Raw genomic sequence first — 24456 nt, forward strand, 5'->3', positions numbered from 1 at the left:
TTGCTGTGCCTGCCCCCCCCTCCCCCGCCCCGGACAGGCTGTACTCTGGCTGTGCCACCCATGGGGGAGGGGGAGCTGGGCTCTGTGCTCTGCTCTGCTACAGCAGCTGCTGCATCCCGTGGGCGGCAGCCGGGGCTCAGGGGGGGACAGGGGACTGCAGACCTAAGTCCCTAGCCCTCTAGCCTTGGCTGTTGGAGGGCCCCCTCCAGTAGGGCTGGGTGGGGGCAGGGGGACTGCGGGGGGGGAGTGAGGGGCACCAGCAGGGGTGGGAGGGAGGGAGGGCTGTGGGTCTGGAGTGAGAGGCAATGGGGCAATGGCATGGGCAGGGCACCAGCATATCAGGGCTGCTTAGTGCCCCGAAGCGGTGGGGGGAGGAGGACAGCCACAGCTGGACCCGTGTCCTGGTGAACAAAGGGAGCAGGGGGAGCTCTGATTTTCCGTGATAAACCAAAAATGAAACGCCAAAATTTATAGGTATTTAGAATTGGGACATGGGACTCTTCAGCCTGGAGAAGAGAATGCTCAAGGGGGACTTTGTGGCAGCCAGTAAGTTTATAAGAGGGGTGCATGAGGATCTTGGAGAACAGTTGTTCACCAAGGCTCCCCAAGGGATAACAAGGTCTAACAGCCACAAACCTCTGGAAGGCCGATTTAGACTGGACATAAGGAAAAACTTCTTTACAGTCTAAGTGTCCAGGGTCTGGAACAGACACCCCCCAGAGGTGGTGTAGACACCTACTCTGGACTTTTTCAAAAAGCGTTTGGATCTTTTTGAGGAGGAAGACCAAAGAAAGACCTTATCTTGCTGGGAACATTTGATCCCAGCAGATTTCCTGCCTAAGGCAGGGGAGCTGGACTCAATGATCTTGTGAGGTGTGTTCCAGCCCTAATGTCTATGACTATATGAATTTATTTTATTATAGTGCTTGAGGCACTGGTAGACTTCCAGATACCTTTAAAATTTTAAATATACATAGTGGTGTTTCATTTTAATCACGGGAAAACCTGGATGGGGGGGGGCGGGGTTAATTGGATAATTTGCTATTTTTAAACAGAGAAAACCAGGATCCCTGTTGATCAGTAGTACTCAACCTCTGGGCCTTGGGAGCCAGATGAGTAGTGTGGGACTGATCTGCGGGGTGGGCTGGGCTCTGTGTGCCAGCTCCACCATCTGTCTTTCTGTGTGTGGATTAGGCCCTTGGCTGCCTCTTTCTACCCCATGTGTGTGTTTGGATTGGCCCTGCCTGCCTAATTTGTGTGTGCAAGGCCACTTTATCTGGCCTGTCAAACCTCCCCATGACTCCAGAAATCTGGCAGCAGGGAAACTGTCACCAGTCCCCTGCTGCTAAATATTTGGAGTCATGTAGAGCTTTGCATGTCAGATGGCATGGATCCATAGGCCAGATCTGGCCTGTGGTTTGCAGGTTAAGCAGCCCTGTTTTTGATAAATAAAGTCGGCCATCGGATGGCAAGCATATTTGGCAGTAAACATAGGGAAGGAGATAATCATCCTAGGGCGAAAGAACAAGTTAGGGATTACTTAGAGAAGTTACATGCTTTCAGGTTGGCTGAGGTAATTTCAGAGCCATTGACTGCCCTCCTTGAGAACTTGTGGAGGTCAGGTGAGGTCCTGAATGACTGAGAAGGGGCAAAAATAGTGCCCATCTTTTAAGAAAGGGAAGAAGGAGGATCTGGAGAACTGCAGTCCAGTCAGTCTGACTTCAGTACCTGGAAAGATCATGGAGAAGGTCTTCAAGAAATCTATTTTGAGTTACCTAGAGGAGAACAGGACAAACAGGAACAGCTAGCATAGATTCATCAAGAACAAGTCATGCCTGATTAATCTGATTTCTATGATAAGGCGACAGGCTCTGTGGATGTTATGAGAGCAGCAGGTATGATATACCTTGTCTTTAGCAAGGCTTTTGATATTGTCTTCCACACCATTTTCATTAACAAGTTAAGAAAATACAGTCTAGATGAAAGTACTATTATGTGGATACATAAATGGTTGGATCACCATTCTCAACAAGTAGTCATCAATGGCTCAATGTCTAGTTGGAAGAAGGTATCAAATGGAGTTCCCTGGGAGTCTTCATTATGTTTAACCTCTTCATTATTGATTTGGACAATGGAATTGAGTACGCATTTAGCAAATTTGCAGGAGATGCCAAATAAGGTGGAGATAGAGACCCTCTAGAGCAGGGGTGGGCAATTATTTCAGGTGGAGGGCTGCTTAATGATTTTTAGTGAGCTGTTGAGGGCTGCAAGGGTAGCCCCGCCCCTTGACAGGTGTCCTGCCCCTGGTCACCATCTTGGGACCAAAAGTCCTGCCCCTAATCCCTGACATTTGCCACTGGAAGTCCCTCCCCTTGCCCTTTGAAGTACTGTTATTGGGAGGGGGGGACTTGCTATCTTGGAACTGGAAAAAAATCATGTATTAAAAATCAAACATGTACTATAACATATTTAAATGTTATTTCAAAAAATATTTTGTCCTGATTTGTGTGTTTCTGTAGTGTATATAGAGGCAATTGCAGAATAGCTCAAAATAAAAGTCTTTCTCTTTTATTTTGGTTGGGGGTGGGGTTTGTGGGGGGAGTGTAGGTATGTTTGTGAGAGAGTGTGGGTGTGGGCTAATGTGAGTACTGGGGGGTGTTGGTGGGTGTGGGATTTGTGGGTGGGGGGTGTTGTATTGTTCCTCACTACATACTCCCTCCCCCAACCATGGTGCACAGCCCCTGATGCTGGCAGTGGCAACAGTCACAGGTGGCAGGCCCTTGGGGTGCTCATGGTCCATGGCAGGCAGAGTTCCCCTTGGCGTGCAGCTCTGGCTGAGTTTTGGGATTTGCATGTGGTGGCATGGAGCTGGTCTGGCCTGGCCTGATGGTGCACGGCTCCTCACTAGAGTGCCAGGAGCTGCAGGAAGTTGTGTACCACCAAGCTGGGCTGGCTCTGTGCCTCCATGTGGGGCTCTCAGCACTCCATTGGGGATCTGCATGTGGTGGTACAGAGCTGGCCTGGCATGGCTAATGGCATGGAGCTCTTGCCTGCAGTGCTGGGAGCTCCATGTTCTGACATGAAGCCAGCCTGGTTCAAAGGTTTACGCTGACATGGAGACAGCCTAGCCTGTCTGATAGTGCGCAGCTCCCGGATGGAGTGCAGGAAGTCCCATGTGGCGGCATGGAGCCAGCCCAGTCCAATGTTTGGCTTCCTGCAGCTCCCAGCTGGAGTGCCAGGAGCCACAGGGAGACATGCACCATTGGGCTGTGCTGGCTCCGTGCCACTGCATGGAACTCCTGCCTAGAGTGCCGAGAGCCCCACAGAGGTAGAGGCACAGAGCCAGCCCAGTTTGGTGGTGGGTGACTTCTGAAAGCCCGCATGTCTGGCTGGGTTTCAGAGGGGCAGCCGCAGGCCAGTAATAATTGTGTTTTGGAGGGGCCCTGCAGGCTGGATAAATTGGCCTGACAGGTTGGATTGAGCTCATGGCCTGTATTTTGCCCACCCCTGCTCTAGTGGGTAGGGTCAGGATCTGGAATGACCTAGATAAATAGAGAACTGCAGAAATTCAGCAAGGACAAGTGCAGAGTGCTCCACTTGGAATGGACTAATTGCATGCACAACTAGGGAATGAGTGGTGAGGCTGCAAGACATCAGAGAAGGACCTGAGGGTTACAGTGGAACACACTGTGACTGAGCCAACAGCGTGCTCTTGTTGCAAAATAAACTGACAGCATATTGGGTTGTATTTTGTCACTTGCAAATCAAGGGAAGTGATTCTTCCACTCTGTTGAGGCCTCACCTGCAGTACTGTGTCCAGGTTTGGGCCTCACACTTGCGAGAAAGATGTAGACAGATTGGAAAGAGTCCAGTGGAGAGTGTTAGAAATGATTAAAGCCTTGGGAAATGTGACTTGTGAAGAAAGGCTGAAAGAAGTAGGATTATTTAGTTTGGAGAAAAGAAGACTGAAGGTGGGGCTTAGATAATAGTCTTCAAATACCTGAAGGACAATTACAAAGAGGACCTATGATTTTTAACTTTTTAAAAAAAAAAGAAGCCTCATTCTTCCAGATGTGTTTTTCAAACTGTATAGGAATTGACAAATTAGCTTTTCTATAGGGGGATGGAATAAGTGTTCGGCCCTGATAATTGCAAACTCTGCCTGGAAATCAGTACCTGCTGTCCCAACTTAAGGAAAACAGCCTTCATCTTCTTAACCCCAGTTGTTTTTTCCTGCCTAGTGCAGGGGGACTGGACCCGATGATCTACAAGGTCCCTTCCAGCTCCTAACAATCTATTAATCTATGAAACAGACTATTCTCTGTGGCTGTGGGGCAGTGTTTGGCAACATACAGCCTTCGGGCTGGATCTAGCCACTGGATCTGACCTGTACAGCCTGAGGATTTTGCCTATGTGGATGCCCAGGTCCTCACTAAGACTAAGCAGTGAGGAGCTATATTGAGTCCAGGCAACTTCCAGCTGCACCCTTGTTACCATTGTTGCTTCCCCTGGGTGCAAGGTGAGTGCATCTTCCAGTTGGTGGGGACCTGCATCAGGTTTGGGCAGCTAGTAGGTACACCCATACTTATGGCCCTGCCCCTGCTCCCCCGCCTCACCCTGCCAGTCTCCCAGCTGTGGCACAGAATCTTGGGGGGTGGGGAGGGGGTGGTGTGGAAGGGTGGAAGGGCTGTAATGGGACCCTAGCTGAGTTATGAAGAAGAGGGGGCCAGGGAAGGAAAGGCAGTGGGCTCTTTAAGGCCTAAACATTTGTAGCCCAGGAAAGGGGGCAATTGCCTGCTGTAAGAGGGACACAGCCAGCATGGAGGGGTTGGAGAAAGACCGTAGCTGTCGAGGGATGCCCTAGCTGGCCAGGAGGGGAGCAAGCAGTTGGCAGTAGAGAGGAGGAGCCAGGGACCCAGAGAAGGGATGAGGCCAGGTTCTGTGCCAGGGACTCACACTTGCTAAGCTTAGCCAGCTACCAAACCCAGCAGGGGGAAGAAAGCAAGTGATTGAGCACACTTGCACCCAGGGATCAGTAATCCTGGTCAGCTGACCAGGCAGGCATAGCTGAGTAAGATTTGAACTTGCCCCAGGCCAAAGGGAGGGAACTGGCTATGGCACTGGAGGGAGACAGAGCTTTGCAGCGAAGTAAGGCCAGAAGAACTCCTCTGGCCAGGAGAACTGGTGCCTCAAAAGAGGGACTTCTGTCGACCCAGGATGAAGGAGCAAGTGCCCTTTTTCTTTTCCCTTATCACTTTTTTTTTAATGTTTGGAAGGCCCTGAGAAGGGAATACAAAAATTGGAGGTGGTTTTTATGTTCACCCTGGAGGAGCCCCAAAAGGGAGGGGGGAGGTGCTAAGTATGCCCTAACAGACTAAGAACTGTTTGTAGTGACACCAGAGGGGCCTGGGGAAGCGGGGTACCTTAAGGACCACAGACTGTCTTGAGAACCCAGTGCAGGCCTGGATGCTGTTCTTTTTTTTCCTTTTTTCTTTTTTCTCTTCTCATGACAGTAGTAACACCCTGTGGACCAGGGTGGCTGTGAGGGGAGGCAAGGAAGCTGCAGGACAGAGGGCTCAGTACATACAGCTGGGTTTTTTTTTTCTGTGGGGTTTTGGGGTGGTTGTTTTTTTTGCAGGTTTTAGGGAGTGAGAAACCAGGTTGGGGGGCCAGAACTCAGATTGGACAGATCCTGGATAAAAAGGAGCCTGGGCAAAAAGGAGGACTAAGACAGGCTGAAGCCTGGCAGCACTGGACATCCAGTAGGCAACTGCTGATCCTCTGGATCATGCTTTTCTCATACGAAGTCTGGTGAGATGCCTGATGAATCAACTTGTATGGAGTCGGGCAACCATCACACCATTACACTGTGATCTTTGATGCGTATGCCTAGGTGAGAGTATGGAGGAGTGCAGGCTAGCCAAGACCTACCATCCCTTCTTTAGATCATTGAGACAGAATCTAAAGGCCAGACCGAGTCCAGATGTTCAGTGCCTTTCTTGATGGTTGTAGCTTCTGCTAGAGCAGGGGCGGGCAATTCTTTTGGGTAGAGGGCCATTTACTGAGTTTTGGCAAAGCGTTGAGGGCCGCCTGACAGGCAGCCCAGGGCAGATGAATATTCATTTTCTAAATTTTTTAGGGGCCCCGTGGGCCAGATAGAATGGCCTGGTGGGCCACATCTGGCTCCCGGGCCATATTTTGCCCACCCCTGTGCTAGAGAGTAACAGATAAAAACAACTGCTGACTGTCTAACACCTCAGTGAGGGTGCATTTCTGTCAGGGTGATATCTCTTACCCTTCCTGCCCAAGGAGTACCCACAAGGCAGTGGGGACTTACTCTGGAGTTTACAATATTGTGGTATTTTATAGGAGCTACCCCACCATGAGTAGCCTCACCACCTTGCCACCATGTCCTCCAGTCAGATGCAGTTTATGGTCATACCCAGGGCATCCACCTACTGACAAGAAAAAGAAGGGGGCATGGGAGAAAGAGGGGGTGAAGCCCTGTGCAGCCCTGTTAGACTTGGGGCTGGAGACAGGATAGGGAGACAAGGAGCCTATGGCCTAAGCTTAGCTTCCTTAAAGACAGCCTCTCGAAAAACATTTCAACACCAAGATGTGTGGCAGGAGAGAGAAAGAGAAAGAAAGGGGGCCAAACTAGGGGACCAGAATAGGCAGCCAGGTACTGCTCCACCCCAAGGCGGCCACCCAGTTGTCGCTGAAGGAGCACCTTTATTACAGGGGGATATACTAGATCAGTGGTTCTCAACTTTTTTTGTACCAAGACCCGTTTGTAAACATTGATGGCCAGTCTCAACGCAGCGCCCCTCACTTCCAACCTGCTAACCCCTGCCCCCATGCCCCAGCTCCCCAGTGTGTGGGGCAGGGGTATGTGAGGGGCATGGGGGGCCCTAAGCAGCCTCTTTCAGGCTGGAACCCTTCTATCCTGCAAAGGAAAAGCCACGGTTTCCCATGATTTTCTCCTTTAAAGGAGAATCCATTTTTAAAGTTAGTTGATCCATTTCTAAAGTTTGTTCACTTTCATATATTCACATGATCCACTTTTGTTCGCGACCCATGGGTTGAGAAACACTGGACTACAAGACCCCATAAGGTGCCTTTTGGCTCTAGTATCCTATGGTTCTAAGATTTTACCCCAAGACAAGTTCTGAATAGTCTTTCGAGATATAGACTGAATAACGGGCTTAGCTACTCTTGATATGTAATTGTTCTAACCAGACTTGCAAGATACAAGTTAAAAGCAATGGACAGATAACCTCTTTCAATGCAAGTATTATAATGATTGCTGTGTTCTATGGATCTTTTCTTCCATTTTTTTTTGGATTGAATCTCAACTGACCGTTTCTTCTCATTGCCTTATTCTGGATCAAGGACATTTGATTCATTGGGATGAAATGGGACTTAGACCTAGGTGTTGCTATCGCACTAAAAATGCCTGTTCATATCTTGTCACTGCTTGTCCTAAAAGTCTATTGTAAGTATCAGATAGAGTTGATAGTAAGTGTATAGCATCTCACAAAAGAATGCATAGGCCTGCAAAGCAGTTATTTCATGCTACATGTATTCTTTTTTTATAGGAAAAAACCCCAAAGCTATCAGAGCAGTTTTCTGATAGAGCCAGTACTATTAATGTGGGTATCTTAAGTTTTGGCTAACACCAAGAGTCAGATGAATCAGGGAACAAGAGTGCTTTTTCTGTGCAGTTGTAGTCTAGTTTAACAAGGGGCATTGATATCCAGATGTAATCTGAAAGGCCAAGGTAGGTCTGAATAAAATTAAGCAGTCTAAAAGAATGATTAAAGGAAAACTTTAACAGAACGCTTAATTAAGTAAATATGGAAAGATGTAAAAACTCTTGTTACTTCAGTTACAATTGATAATGGGCTTTTTTAAACTTGAAAACAAGAAATGATTATATAGAATCAGGCAGGTTATGGAAAAGAAAAGTTAAATGATTACAAATGAGAATGGTTAAAAATCTGGAAAGGTTACAAATAACACATTTTTTAAAACCTAAAGAAAAGAAGACTACAATCCTGTGATCCTGAAGAACAAAGGAAGTTCTTTTAATACTTCAAATTTACTAAGTTCTAAGGTTTTAAAATCATTAACAGGTGCCAGTCTGTTAGGACAAACTACTTTACCCAAATTTCAGAGACTAAGTCCTGAAAGCAAGGGTATCTAACTTCTGCAGATGGTTTTCTCTTCCTAAACAAAATTTTAGTGCGGAGAGGGACACCATCTGAGGACGTATGATAATGCGAACTGGTCTTAATGTTAATATTTAAAACACATCTTCTATTCTATTATTTTGCAGTCAGAGTAGATACAACCAAGTCAGACCAAACTTTCACTTCCCTGTTCTTCCCCTGTCCTTGTACCATTTCACCTTTATTATAGCTCTACAGATATCTCATCCTATGACACTGCCTTGCTTGCTACTAGTTCCTTCAATTTTATTTCTCTCAGTCTAACTGATTAAGAATATTTGGCTCAGTTTATTCTAAGTTACTCCTGTAAAGCAACTAATGCTTACTGATGTAAGAATTATCTATATTTTTTCCATGCTCTTATCCAGAAATTGAAGACTATGGATAGAGTATGAATATCTTGAGATTTTTCTGTGAGCAACTTAGAATTCTGCATTTCCTATGTTGGTATTGATAGGGTTTGGACAGATATTACATTTGTAGCATTACTGGTGCCACTGAGCTTTGAAACACTACAAAAATATACTGCTATATGTAGTGACACCCTCCTTCCAAGTTCCTCGGTTGGAGTGCTATAAAATTGTTGTAAAGGCATCTAGTGGCATGCTCTCCAGTGAGGCATGCATGACTGTCCAGATTAGGGTTACCATATTTTGAGGTCCAAAAAAGAAGACACCTGTCGCGGCGGGGGCGGGGGGGGGCCCTGCCCATTCTGTTGTCCCTCACTGACAAGCCACACCACCCCAGCCATGCAGCGGCATCTCACTCCAGACCCACTGACCCCAGCCCTGCCAGGGCCCCTCACTCTCGACCCATAGCCCCCTGGCACTGCCAGTGCCCTGTACACCCAACCCACAGTCACCTGTCCCATCCCCCGTGCCCCTCACTCTTGATCCGCAGCCCCTGCCCCCCTGCCCGACCCACAGACCTCTGCCCCACTGCACCCCTGCTGCCCACGCAGCTCCCGCATTGTGCATGGACTGTCTCTCTTTCTCTCTCTCCCTCCCTCCCACTCCCCCCAGCTTGCTGGAGCGGGGAGCACATGACCCCCAGCAGCCAATCACCTTGCCCGCTGCTCACAGCCCTAACCAGTCAGCCCGGGAGAGTAGAAAACCCGGACATTTACTCTTATTTTAAAAACTCACCTGTACACAGCACAGGGGTCCAAAAAAGATAAGCTAACTGATTTATCACTTTACTAATAGGTTAAACGATTAATAGTTTAACCTTTCACATCCCTGCTATTCATGGCCATAGTCTTCATTATCAACGGGTTGACATGGGTCTGACGCACAAGTTGTGACAGAATTTTCCCAGCAAATTCAGACTCCTATTGAGCAGCGCTTCCTGAAACTCAAGAAAAAGGACTGAGTACTTTTCCACTCTGGTTACTGTACTGGTTTCATGGACAGCATATAGTCCAAGTTGCCTTGGTTCTAATCCATTGTTTTTAATACCCACAAGGAGATACTAAATATTCTTTAAAATGCAAGGAATGTTGCTCAGTCATTGAAATGGCCTAGATAAGTAAAGTTCTGCACTCTACAGGAAAAATCTGCTTAATTGACACTGGGTACTCTGGTGAAGGAAAGAAATATTTATTTCTTTTCCACAGTAACACCAGAACAAAAGTTACTATATTTACTCAGATAGAAGATGACCCCCTAATAATAAGATTCTGAATATTGAAAATGTATACACTTGTTATAATTTTCCAGGTAGATAATCTAATTATTGGAGGTTTGCCTTGAATTTGTCCCCTTCCCATTGCTACAGCAGGGAAAGTGAATCTGGGAAGCAGAGGTCAGGTTACTTCCTTGACACCCCCTCCCCCCTGCCTTACTGTCAGGGGTATCAGGAAAAACAGAAAGCCCTTCTGCTACTTTTAGGACTGGGAGGTTAGAAATTACAAGAGAAATGAGTGCCAGGATGAGAGCGTGTCAATTTTTCAAAGAATAGCAAGTGTTGAAAGAGGGATATCCGGAAGAACAATAATTTAGTTTAAAAATAGGTTCCCAGATGATTAAAAGGTTGATTGGGCAAGATGGTTGTACATGTGGAAACAGATCTGTTATAATATGAGATGGTATGAAAGTGAGAAAAATGGAGAACTTGATTTTAGGAGGAAAGGAAAATGAGAAGCTCAAGGGAGTAGGTTATGGCTGCTTGCCATAAGCTTAAAAACTGGATGGAACAGGGTTTGGAGAAGGCAAAGTAGTAGGAAGGAAAGGTGAATATAAAAAGATCATTTTATATCTATTGATGAGGATGAAAAGAACAAAAAAACCCAAGTGTGCTTATCATGCATGTTGTAGAAGAGCAGAAGGGAAATGGTAAACTCGTTTCTTACCAAATTAAAATGTTCTGCAAAATTCTGCAAAAAATGGAACTATTTTATGCCATGTCCAGATTCTAATTAACATTGTATTGAATAATTCTTGATAAAGCATGAAGGGGGAGACGTAGAATTATTACTTGTTCTTAATTTGTAAAAATTGTAATTGTATAAGGGTAAAGTGCAATTTTGAATCTGTTTTCAGGCACCTCAGGGCAGCTGTTTTTGTGTCCTTGAGTTCCTTTATTGAATTTTTTGTGGCTTGCAGACAAATTTTGAATTGAGTAAGACTGCAATTTTAGATTATGACCTAGGTGGTTGTAGAGTACTTGGGAATGATCAGAAAGAGGGAATTGAAACTAAAATATATGACTGTAAAAGTACTGCCAAACATGATGATAAAGCCTAGAGAGAGAAGCCTATGTAATAATAATTAAAGGCAAAGATTAAGGGCTCAAATGTGCCTTTTTGGAGATATAAATACACAAGTACAAAACTTCCATTGGTCTCTGCTGTCTCTAGTGGGTTATGGAATAGAGAAAATCCCACGCAATTCACTGATTCGTTTTGATGCACTGGCTGGGGGAGTAGTTAGCTGATTGCACGATTTCACAATGATTACACACTTAATTTATACAACACAATTTTATTTTAAAACTCTTTGCTACGTATATAACACTGCTTAGCTTTAAGAAACACCACAAACATTAAAAACACAATAATTACATATATCAGAAACAATGCTCCGAATGCACTTCCTTCCCAAACAATGCTATAAGAATTAGTGTTACAAAAACAACTACAATTACAACTAAAAGTTAAATTTGAATCAATACTATTATTTTTCATAATATACTTACAATCCTAGAATTCCGAGAAGCCAAATACCAAAATATGGTTTCATTCCTCAGTAGTACGATTTAATGGGTTGGCCTCAGTAGTACTGTTCAATAGGCTGGCCTCAGCAATACGATTCAATGAGCTGGGCTCAGCAGTGATAGGACTACGTCCCCTTCCTTCAGTCCCTTTCAGGTGCTCCGCGGCTTCAGCGTGAACTAAGAGATTCGTGTTCACGGAGAGGTTGGATTAGGTGATCAATCTAATCCGAGCTTACACTTGCGATTTCTTCCTTCGTTGTTCTGCAAGTGAAGTCACATCCAAATTGGGACAGTAAGTTACAGGTTTTTATTGAGCGAGCTGCCGTCATTGGGCTCCTCCTACTCAACTTATCATACCTCCCAAATTTGGGCTCGGATCTTACTCAACAGAAATTACCTTTGTTGAGCATTTTTAAATTATTCTTGGGGAGACTTCCATATCACTGTAAATACTCTTTTCTTAGCAATTTGGTTAAAAGGCCTTAGGCTTTGATGTCTCGGAATTCAGGATATTTGCTTTCTTTATAAAAAACTTCTAAAGATGCAATTTAAATTAAGGCTTTAAGTGAAGTCAGGACATTTCGCACGTAGCTCCGAAACAATGAGCTAGATAAGGAGATAAATCCTATCTTCTTCCTGAAACTGGCTAATGGGCAACCTTTACAAACATTCAAACTATTTCATTCAATATGACATCTGCCTGCCATCATGTCCATAAAATTTGTCTTGCAATCTGGCTGTTGAGTTTCATAGATGTCTGTATTAGTTTGGTTCTGGAAGGAATTATTAAATCCAGAGTGCAGGGTGTACAGAGTGTGTAGTCTCTACTTAGTCACTTTTGTGACTGTTGTTTTCGTCTTCAGATTAATTACTCCAAGATGGCTTTTTATTTTTATTTATGGACCATCCTACCAAAGATAACACTTAAATATGATTTATCCCCTAGGAATTTGGTGATTTCCCCAAGTAAGGATCAGCTTGTGCACAAATTTTGCTAGATTCATCTTCATAAAAAACTAAGCCAGAAAAAAATGCACGAATAGTGCGTAAAAAATCCAAACCTGTGATGTGTTTGGAAGCTGGATTTTAAAAAATGAATTGGCCTCCTTTTTTGATCTGGATGCTCTACTGTGCTTTCCATCCTATCCCAATTAAACTAAAGAAATACTGACAAAAAAATCTCCCAAACCTTACTCCCACACTTCCAAATCAAACTAGTATTGTTTTGCACAGTATAAAACCAGGTATAGGGCAACAGAAAATTTGAATCCAGTGCATTCCCTAAAAAGATTTATATTTTAGGGAAATATGTTTAATGTGGTGTACCAGCACTATTATGTCACATTCAGACAGACGCACACGGCATGTCTACATGCGCATTAATGCGCTGTTGTCCTTATGCATTAAGTTTAGTACCTGTAATAACAGGTACTAATTCAATGTGCAGTAACCAGTGCTACTGCGCAGTAGTGCTGGTGCATACATTTTTAGTGATGCTGATGTGCAGTAGACTAATTCTGCTGTGCAATAGCATGGTTTTTGTTGTGACACACTAATGTGCAGTAGAATTAGTTCACTGTGCATTTAATGTCTTGTGTACATGCGTCCACAGACTAGCAGAGAAATGCCAACAGGCTGTGTATGGAACTTTGCTTAGAAGGCTTGCAAATTAGCTTCGCAAAGGCTCAACCTAATTAAAAAATTATTTCTTAAAGTTATTTAAATTAATTACACTGTTTCACACTGATGCAGGCCAGTATGGAGGCCTCATTCTCTGGATTTTTTTAAATTAAAAAGCTTTACACATGGGTTCATAGAAGTTGGGGAGGGAGTCTGAAATATCTAAAAATTGGTGTAAGGACCTCTGAATAGAAGTTTCTACACTTGAGGAGGATCCCTACTTCAATCTGAAAACAACGATACATAAAAACAATTTTGCTACAAACAGGCAAATGTTGAGGAGAATGCATGCATTCAGTTTGGAGAATTTACTGTATATGGTGTGTGTCCCAGAATCAAACTTCTGGAATAAGGTTGGATATGTAGTGAGAATAACAGGATGCCAGCTATCAAATAATCTGCGTAGTGTTCTTATTGAACCTTCCTGAAAGCTCTGCAAGACGTAAGAGTTATAAGGAATTAACCTCTCATTTTGTAGTGGCAACAAGAATTGCAATTGCAGAAGCCAGGAAGAGAAGTAAAACGCCTAAAATCATTGAATGGTTTTAAAAAGTTTGGGAAGTTTTAGTAATGGAAAATGTTACCCTATCGAGTCAGTGTTCTACAAAGAAGAAGAAAAGAAAAAAAAAGACTCTGACTTAGAAATTTGGTGGAAATTCTTGGAATTTACAAAAAGGAATCTTTTCCTGCTTCCAAACCAGAAAGTTTGACAAACATTTTTCAGTACTGAGAGAAGAAAGCTCACAGAATTTGCCCTAACACTTGAGAACAAATTTGGAATAAATTAAAAATTTTAAAGCAGAGATGAATAGAAGATAGTGAGATTTGTATGTCAACTTCTGAGGAAAAAGAGGGGAGTGAATTATTATTGGGGACCTACCTAATTCATGGAGACTGGCTCCAGATTTCACAGTGTTTCACGGTGTTGGGTGCCATTTTTGTAGTACTGCACAGTGGGTTCCTCTAGCACTTCTGGCTGAGGGGCCCTGGAAGTCCCACCCCTTCCTGAAGATTGACGGGTAGCCAAAGTGGAGCACCTTCATTAATTTTTGTCTGCTCCAACGCTGGCCTGCTGCAACACAGCCTGGCCCCCAGTGCTGTCTCTGGATGGATGGATGGGGGAGAAGGCGGGGGAAGGGAGGTCCATTCTGGGGTTTTCCCAGCCATGCTGGAGTTGGGGGGTTGGTGGATTGGAGCCCCTCACCCTGGGGCCTCCCAGTCCACCCCCTCCCCCCACTGTTTCCAGAGATTAGTCTACATCTGCCTTAAACTGTGCTGCCTAAAACTAGTTTCAGGAATCCATCTGAGGCCTTTAGTGCCAAGTAGATAGAAATAAATAGCTCCCTGTCTGACATACAATGCTCCTGTTAATGTATTGCCTTTCTGGCACACCCACATGTTGTTGTAACATTTGGTTTGTAGTTTAATAAAACCTTCATATCCTTTTCAGCTATACTGCCATCTAGCCAGTTATCCCCTATTTTGTATTTTTACATTAGATTACTTTTAGCTAAGTATAGCTTTTTGTACTCCTCTTAATTTAATTTAATTTTACTCATCTCAGAGCATTTTTCTGATTTATCAGGCTCACTGAATTCTAATCCTGTTGTCCAGAGTGCTTTTTAGTCCCTGTAGCTTGGTGTCATATGCAGATTTTATAAGTGCACTCTCTATTCCAGTGGTTATCAACCTTTGGTACCTTACGTATCCCCTGCCGATAGATGCAACAAAAGCAAAACTGGAAGTCCCACCACGGCACTTCCGGTTTCACTGTCACGAGCCGAGTCCCACTTTTTCCACCACGACCCGGGACAAAGCAGCCTGCGTGGGGCCTCCCTCCCTATCCCCCGGCACACTGATGCTGGGGAGTGAAAGCCCCTGTGCACCGGACACAGCAGGAGGGGCAGTGGCTGGAACTTCTAGCCTGCAAAGACCAAAACACAGCACCCATGTACCCCCTGCCCGTGTCTTGCCTTATATGCTCTATTCCATCATAAGGTCATTAGTGGCAATATTCAAAGGTATTAAACCAAAAACTGTAATCTGAAGGGCCCTGGTTAATAGATTCTCTCAACTGACAGCAAGGTATTGACAACTACTAAGTGGGTGCATCTATACAAGTAATTACTGCACATGAATAAACTCTGGAGCAATACGTTACAGAATTTATTTATGTGCAGCATGGTGAGCTGTGGGGGGAGCAGCCCTGGGCAGCCTCCACAGTGAAGCACCCTCATGTCCCAGCCAGCCTGGGCAGCATCTACATGTGCACTGCTGTGAACTAAATTAGTTTACTCTGGCCTAATAGGGGCACATGTGTAGATGCCGAGACATTTACTGCACTGTTAATTAGTCAACTGTGCAGAAAACATCTTGTGTAGACATGCCCAGTGTGTCTCTTCTCCTCCCCCACCAGTTGTATGCTAACTTAATAGTAATATTACCTTTTTGCTTAGGAGATCTTGTTGTGGAACTGTGTTTAGTGTTACTAAAGCCAAGATATATAACATGAAATGCACCCCACCAAAACACTAGGCCAATTACTCTGTCAAAGAAAAAAAAATAGATTGGTTTGACATTGATTTTGATCATGAGAAATTTGTATTGGTTGGTTCTCATCCTTTAGATCAGGGCTGTCCAACTTGTGAGAAGCCGAGGACCACGGCCATATGGGCTTTGGGACCTCCCAGGTCGCATACCATGTGTCCTCTTCTCTCGCCCCAACCCACCCCACCCACAGAATGGGGGTAAGGGAGTAAGAGGGTGAAGGGGGAGTCTGGAGACACCAACGACAACAGCAAACCAGGGTGATGAGTATAATGGTACCCAGGTGGGAGTCCACAGGCCACAGTTTTACCCCTTGACTTTGTGGTTGGAGAACTGGACAGCCCTGCTCTAGATCATTCAAATTAGATACTTTGTTTCTTGGTATCAAAGTTTGACTGAACTCTCCAGTCCTGTGTTTTTTCTAGATAAGGGGGGAAAGGGTTTATTTTCTTTGTACTTCTGTTAAATCGCACCAGAAGTTCATGGTGCAGTGGCACCTTTAATCTTACTCTTTTTGCCATGCGTTCCCTTGCTGCTGAGTGTCCAAGAGTCAATTAATGCCCAAGTTTTCCCATACTCAGTGGGTATGGCAAAAAGAGTGAAATTGAAGGTGCCACTGGTGCTGTGAACTTCCTTTACAATTTAGGTAGGTCCCTGTCTATACTGTGTTTGAAGGAAAGACTGACAAAAGAAAATATTTGTTGAAGAAATTTTAAGGATTATTCAAGGTGGGGTTTATTAATTCTATTTCTAGAAAGCAAAGAAGTGTCCAGTTAAAGGTTATGAAAGAGCCCATTAACTGCAGCTGTAGACTGCAAGGTGGTACATCCCCTGGCCTAGTAGTTTCACGTTAAAGTTAAGTAGTTAATATAGTGCCCCACATGCTCTGTAAGCTCAAGGACCAGAAGGTTCCAGAGAAGATGAACTTCTCACCTGTGGTGAGGTATTAACTTAGTTTTGAGATGTGGGCATGCCCAGTATGTTCTGTGTTATATAACTTTGTTGGTGCCAAATGCCAAGTTGGTCACTGTCACCTTCCCTGAGATGTAAGCAGTGATGTAATTGGTATTTGGATGATTGACAGCACCTCTGTGAGGATGATTGGTCCAAAGTATGATCGACAGAGGTGGTGTGATTGAAGGGTATAAAAGGGACCAAATCAGAGGGATCTGTTGTCTCCTGCAGAATGAGTGTGTTCCTTGCATGTGGGTGCTAGTGAGTGCATGTTTAGAACGCTGTGGCTGGAGGAGCCAGAGTAGCCAAAGGCTGGCGTGGTCCAGCGCGTGATTGCATCTAGTGCATTTGAGAAAGTGGCAGGACATTGTAACCCCACAGAGATTGTAACCCCACAGGAGAGTGTGGGAGGGCCTGGGAGGCCAAACTCTTCTCCATGTGCTTGTGGGTATGTGTGCAGGGTGAGGGTTGTTGTTTGCTGTTCAAGAACTGAGACTCTTCCTTATTGAGCTGAAGCTGAGAATTACTGGTAACCTGCTTGAGGAGTACAACAGTCATGAACAGATCTTTCCAAAAGTTCTTCATTTGCTAGTGAAACATGATGCGGCAGATACTTTGTGTGGTTTTTTTATCAGCAGCAGAATCGGTCTTTGTGTAGGATTCACTTCTTCATTAAGTCAAGCTGTCCACCATTTCTTTCAGCAGACAGGGTGTGCAAAATATCTCAAGGTATAACCTAGATCTAGGTGGGAAGCCAGTTTCACTGATACTTTCTGCTTGACTGGGCTCAGAAGTTTTGCTATAAGTTCCCTCAAATGTTGGTGATTCAGGAAGTAATTCAGAACAATGAACAGGAAGGACCCAAGATTCTGTTCAAAGCCTTGACCTGATCCGTAGTTTTGACCTGATCAGTAGTTTTGTTTTCTGACTGGAAACTGATATTAGGAAAACATGCAAATGTTGCTTTCTGTTGTCTTGGAACCATCTGATATCTTTTATTAGACCAATTAAAATAGTTGGAAAAATTCTTCTTTGCAAGCTTTTGGGTACTGTGGCAGGGCACTGTTTGTGCTTGCCACTTTAAGGGCCTGGAGCTGGCAGCTGCCAGGTGCCCGATGAGGGCAGCCATTTTGAATCAGGGGCTGCCCATATAAACAGGGCAGTTCTGCTGCTGGAGGCCAGGCAACGACATTGCCTGGCCGCAGAGCTGCTGGTATCACCTGGAGGTAAGGGAGGAGCTGTAGGGGATGGGAAGGAGGCTCCTGGTCCTGGATATGACTTAAAACTGCACCCTGCTGGGAGTGGGTGGCCTGGTGGGGTTCCCAGTGGTGTGGGAGCCCCCAGGAAATACCAGGCCAGTTACCACCCCAGTGAAAGGCAGGTTAGGGTGCCTTAACCCCTGCCCCCCACAACTGGGTGGGTTACCCCTTGTTGGAGGGTCTGGAAGGGGGACCCCAGGGAGAAAGAGTGAGGCCATAGACTCACGCCTGTCTGAACTTCCCCTTACTGGTCCATGCTGGGACCAGGACCGGAAGGGTCGAAGGGCCAGGGGCCCATCGCGAGAAACGCCCAATAGCTGCGGGCCTGGGGTTCTAACTGGCCTGGAGGTGGGCCAGGGCTAGTGAGTCGAAGGTCCCAGGGGGGACCACACCCAAAGGGGAAGCAGTTCAGGGAGCTATGCTGCTCGGTATGAAGGCGGATGAGACTGCCGGAGGAGAGGAATCCAGGTGGGGTTCAATTAGGAGGATTCTGGGGCCCAGTGTGGGGGCCGGTGATAATGATAACATCGAGATGCCATCTGCGAGGCTTGGGCTGCCCCTGGCATCAGGGCAGGAAATGGGCAGCCTCCCACTTAATTACATCTATTAATCAATTAGCAACAGGGCATGGCAGGAGAGAAGGCGGGCAGTTCGCCCAGAAACAGGTGGGCGGGCCACAGTGAGATCGGCCTGGAGTAGGCCCCCTGTTATAGGTACAAACACCCTTCTTCAGATGGAGTATCCTGAAGAAGGGTATTTGTACTCAAAAGTTTGCAAAGAAAATTTTTTTCAACTATTTTAGTTGGTCTAATAAAAGATATCAGACTTACCCAAAGAATCTTGTCTGCCTATGTCTTTGGACCAACATGGCTACAACCAGTAGGGCTGTTCGAAGCTTCGGTCGCTGATTCGATTCGGTGGAGATTCGTCCTGATTTGGTGGCTGAATCTCTGAATCCGGATCAAATCAGGAGGCACTTTAATCTCACTGAATCGAATCAGAACCCTCCAAATGGATTTGGAGAGATTCAGAAAGATTCGATGTTTCGGACATAGACACAGCTTTAAATGTTTTTTCTGCGTAACTCAAGGTACCTGGCAGCTCATGAACGCTGAGATGGTGGGGTGGATGGAGCATCCCACAGGAGTGTGTGTGGGGGGGGTCCCCAACACACTTGGCAGAAGACCTGGAAGTGGACCATGAGCACTTCTGGGTCTGCCGGGGAGTGCGGGAGGGGCCCTGTGCTCCCCTGGCTCAGCAGCTGGTGCCTCCTCCATCTGGGTGGGGCACCCAGGGTCCTCCCACCATTGATTGCTGGGGGGGGCAATGCATGTGCCCCAGCATCACAGTGTTCACGAGCCGCACCTGGTACTTTGAGGTATGTAGAAGAAACATTTAAAGCTGTGTCTGTGGCTGAATCGCTGATTCTCCAAACCAGCATCGAATCTTCAGATTCGGATTCAGCCGAATCGAATCGGGACAGTGATCCAAATCAATTAATTGAAACGCTGTCCCCAACTCAGGCTGAATCCAAATAGAATACAGTCCCTTTCGCACACCCCTAATGACCAGGACCCCTGTTGGGACTAGTAATGTGTGCTGATTTCATAGACATTAGGGCTGGAAGGGACCTTGGAAGATCATCGAGTCCAGCCCCCTGCCCAAAGGGCAGGAAGTCAGCTGGGGTCATAGGATCCCAGCAAGATGAGCATCCAGTTTCATCTAAACTACTTGTGCCCCACTGTGCAGTTGGGACTGAGTATGGATTGGCAATGGGATTCCCCATCCATCTCCTAGTTTACAATGAGCATCAGGAATAGATCAGAACAACCAAAAGATTAGTATGGAAGAGACTGGTGAAAGAGAGGCTCTTGAGAAAAGAGAAAACTTTAGACTGCTGAAAGGTTTCTGATTTTTTTTTTTTAACTGATTTAAATCAATTGAATTCACATTGAAAGAGAAAGACCAGTACTGGAACTTTGGTTATACCAGTCTTTTTCTATTTCTGTTTATTTCAGAGAAGTACCTGAAAATGATGATCTTTCAAGATAAGAATTTTAATTTTTATATTTTTTTCAGCTATCCGAAATCTGCCACTCAGCGAATAAATAAAAAAGTCAACAATGATGCATCTCTTAGAATTCAAAATTTGTCCATTTTGGTGAGACAAATAAAATCTTATTATCAGGTAAGTACTTTTTTCCTTGCTCCATTTTGTGTGGAATTTAAAAATGTTCGGATAGTAGCACAAAAAATGTTAAATGAGTGCTCGTACCTATGTGAGTTTTGATTATTTTTTAAATGTCCCTTAGTCAAAATGTACCACTATTTAGTGTAAACTTAGTTCCTATGATAGATTTTAAAACAAAAAGAGGGCTCCTAAACCAACTTATATAGAACTGATGTTCTTTTCATATAATTATCAGTGTCTTTATATATCAGGTTATATGACTGTCAGTAGTATATGATTCAAAATGTATTTTATAATTGTAAAAAGTAAACATATTACCTACAGAATCAGAATCTGCAACTTGCCCTTGTGTTCATAACAAATTTAATGAGATTTCACACTGTAGCAGTGACTATTTGATTTTCATTTATTTATAGTTTTTATTTTATAATATATAATAATATTTTATTATTTTTTTGAGAAGGTTATTCTCAACTTCAGTTGAGAACCACTGGGCTGCAGATATCAGCTGACTGATAGACTGCGTCAGAAGTAATTATCATAAACATGCCAGCCTGAATCCAGACGTTTGGGATTTTGAGAGAAGATATAGGGGAAGTGGGGAATCATTGTCTCTTATGGGGAAATAATTTGAGATTTTTGGGAAGCTCCTTTAAGCTAGTTGTACTCCTGGGAATTCTTTTAGTTGTTTATTTATGCATCTCTTTCCACATTTGATTTTTATTTGTAAGTCTTTCTAGTTCAGTTTTTCTTTCTGTCACAAGAAGCAGAAAAGGATGCAACACTTTCTTCTGGTTTTGGTAGTTGCAGTTTGAAATTCATTAAGGTTGCACGTTTCAAGTTGGGTTTGAATTTCTGCTGTTCTTAGAACTTTTTTCAAAGTTACACATTTTGAAATGGGTAAGGCTAGCTTAGTGTTTTAATCAGCATGAAGTGGTAATTCAGTGGGGGACTTCTTTTCTGTTTGAACTGTTGCCATATAAGTTCTGCAGCATGGTGTTCACATTTGCATGAGATGTAAAATGAAGATTTTGGCCACTTATTATTGTTAATCCTGTTCTCAAGAATAACCTTTAATTGTGATATCCTGACAATGATCCATTTTGGGGAATTACCTCTGAAATTACCATCTCCAGCTGCAACTATTAATGAAGTTGCCTCTCTCAAATTCTTGTCTAATTTTACTGTTTCATTATGGCACTCACTCTGAGTGGCAGCATTTCTTTGGTGGGTGAGATGTTTCCTGAGTACTGTCTAGAGAAGCAGTTTTGCATAAAACATAATTATAGATGGATTATCTAGAATTCAGGTTGCTGAGAGATTTTTCCCTTCCTGATTTGTTTTTTCAAGATAACAAGTCTAGAGGCCTGGAGTAATTGTTCCCCATGGCCAAAAAAATTGAAATGTCCTACTTTAATATTAGCTTCAAGTTTCAGTTGTTTCTGTGTCTGGCAGGTGAAAAAAGAAGAGATGAAGAGTATAGGAAAAAAAGTAGCTTTCTGAGGCCCAGTGTTTTATGTATATACAGATAGATTTCCTTACAGATTCACAGAAGTTTAGGCCTGGAAGGGACCTTGTGAGATGATCGAGTCCAGCCCTCCCTGCTCTGGGCAGGAAAGACTGCTGGGGTCAAATAACCCCAGTATGGTATGAGTCCAGTCTCCTTTTGAAAATCTCCAGGGCCTGTACCACATTTGCTGGGAGTCTATCCCAGAATCTGGTCACATGAACTGTGAAGAAGGTTTTCCTTATATCCAGTCTGAAACTTTCTTCTAGGAGTTTATGACCTTTGCTCCTGGCTTTCCCCTGTGGTACTTTGGTGAATTGTTGTTTGCCTAGCCCCTGATGCTTACCCCTGATATATTTGTAAACTGCCACCCTGAAATCTTCTCTTTTCTAGGCTGAACAGTCCCATATCTGTCAGCCTTTCCTTGTATGGTTTGCTTTTCAGGCCTCTAATCATGCAAGTGACTCTTCTCTGGACTCTTAAGCAAGCAGCAACCTGCAGGTTCTTGATTCTCTGTGTGTCAGCCACCCTTTGCCAGCATTTGCTATGGCCAGTACTGACCAATGTTCTGGGCCTGGTCACAGGCACAAAGGTGTATATCTTGCCATTCCTGTTATAAGAGGAGTACTGGAGTCAGATGATTCCTAGTATCCAGGGGGAGGTTAGTGAAAAAGATTTCCATGTGGGAACTTGTTATTGGGATTGCATAGTGTCTAAGGTTATGACTACGCATTCAAATAATCATTCCCCTACGTTTGTTCTATTGGTAGAGAAACGTAGCCACAGCCACATGTACAGACATTTGAATGTGTTGGAGTGGTGGGGGGAGGTTCCTGTGCACACTTTTCAGTGTTCTTTGCAGGCTACGTTAGTATGCCGGACAACAGATGGCAGTAGTGCATGGCTGCCTCAGACTGCCCGTGGTCAGCCTGCCTTTCAGGAAGATAGGGTCTGCTTTCTGCTCCTTTGAGGTGGTGCTGGAGGACTGTGCTTTCTTTTGAGAGAAGCCCATAGCATGTACAGACATTTTCTCTCCCAGGATAGACTCTACTGGGAGTAAGTTAATCCTGGTTGTTCCCAGGTTATTTTTCTCCCGGAAGGGCTATTTTTCTCTGGGAGAAAAAGCCTGAACATCTGTACACTTTTGATTTGTCCTGGGAGAGCGGTGATCCTCCCAGGTGCCATTGGGAGTGGGGAGCCATCCAGGGTCCCCCACCCCCAATGACTGTGCTCTCCTTCTCCCTTCCTAGCTGTACAAGGAAGAGATTTTCTTGCCTTCTCCCTGTGGCAGAGCAGGAGCATGACACACAACCCTTGCAGGGAACTATATGCAAGTTCCCTAAGGTGCTTTAATTTAGAGCACCTTCATTTTTTTACTTGATTTAACGAGGGTTAATTTTTTATGCAATAGGCCATTTTAAAAGCACTCTGCAGTCAGGCATGTGTGTTATGACGTGGCTGTAGAGTACTGTAAGGGGCCAGATTGCATGAAAATATGTAACTTCTGTCTGCACCCTTCTTGAGTGAGGTTGATTCATCTCTCCCCTCAGGGAGAAGCACATGTCCCCCTTGCTCATACAAGCTGTGGTGGATGCCAGTATGAAACAATCAAGGACTTTTCTACTGTGCCTCCCACTTCCTCCAATACATAATGGGAGAGAGAGCCAGAAAGCAAGCATAACGACCAGAAGACTTCACTTAAGAGAGTTTCTTGATTAACTAATTAATCCCATCTTAAGTTGTGACCTGGCCACACATTCAGTCAATTAATAGTGATAAGGAATAAGCCACAAAGTTATTACATAAAGTATTTGTAATAATTCTGTGGTTGGTTCTTATCACATCTTTAATTGAAAATGTGGCCAGTGCCCAGCCTCTGGAGCACTCAGGAGCCTTTCATTGTATGTGACGAGCTTCACAGACACCCCAGTCTCCTGCCCCTTCTGCGGGCAGAGGGAGACTCTGGCGCACATGACCCTTGAGTGCACCAGGCTGCAGCCCCTCCACCTCCAGAACCTCCTCTCGGTGTTCCCCTCTCGGCTCTGCTTGGTGTCCTCCTCAGGCAAACTTATTTTCACATTTTGACCCTTTAACCCACATGTCACTCCTATCTTGTTTTTTCATTAGTTGTCCCAAGTATTTTGTTGTAACGTTCACCCAGTAGCCCCCATACAATAGGGGCTGCTCATTAGCCTGGTGGGCATTAGGGCCCACGCTTTTTTGAATGTTACAAATAGACAGGAGCCTTTCAAGACTCCTGTGTGCTCCAGAGGTTGGGAACACCCTTCAGCTGACTGGGGGTATCAGCTGGGGAGCTCACCATGTGGTCCCTCACCTGGGAGCCCCGGTCAGGTGACTGGAGCTCTTAAACCAGTGTTGGGGGTGCACTATGCAGTCCCCCAGTTAGGAGCTCTTATCATCAGGCTGGGGTTCCCAGGCGTGGGAGGCATGGCGCACACAGCTGTTTGGGACTCTCAGTTGGGGGAGCATGGGAGCCAGGCTTCCTACTTGGTACAAGATTGGTCTCCCCCTGCACTGACAGTATGGTGTGATGGGATCTGACATGGGATCCAACAATTGCAGCTCCTGCTATGCATGTGTGGCATGGAGGAAGCACAGTTGTTTGGAAACTTGATTAGATTCCATCTCACCTGTAGTTTAACCTCTTTCAAGGGCCTCAGACTAGTTTATCTGAGAGGCTGTCATAATTTATGAATGAAAACATCAAATAGAAAATTACTCTGTTATAGTTAAATAATACAGTGTAAAAATATACTTTTATATACACAATATCTGCAGCTGTGTTACACAATAAAAAGAATAATACAACTGTCTGCTTTAAATTAACCTAATCTGAATCTTTTTTTGTTCAGC

General features: G+C 44.6%; 1 protein-coding gene across 6 annotated transcripts in view; it reads left to right on the forward strand.

Moving 5' to 3' along the window:
- CCDC88A (coiled-coil domain containing 88A) overlaps window positions 1-24456 on the forward strand; it is a 209248-nt gene that overhangs the window by 35975 nt on the left and 148817 nt on the right. For all 6 annotated transcript variants that reach the window (XM_006021570.3, XM_006021573.3, XM_006021571.3 and 3 more), the window contains exon 3: window positions 19964-20072. In XM_006021570.3, the coding sequence (XP_006021632.1) occupies window positions 19964-20072 (109 nt within the window). The remainder of the gene's footprint in view (window positions 1-19963; window positions 20073-24456) is intronic.

Source organism: Alligator sinensis, unplaced genomic scaffold (assembly GCF_000455745.1).
Source record: "Alligator sinensis unplaced genomic scaffold, ASM45574v1 scaffold432_1, whole genome shotgun sequence".
NCBI lineage: Eukaryota > Metazoa > Chordata > Crocodylia > Alligatoridae > Alligator > Alligator sinensis.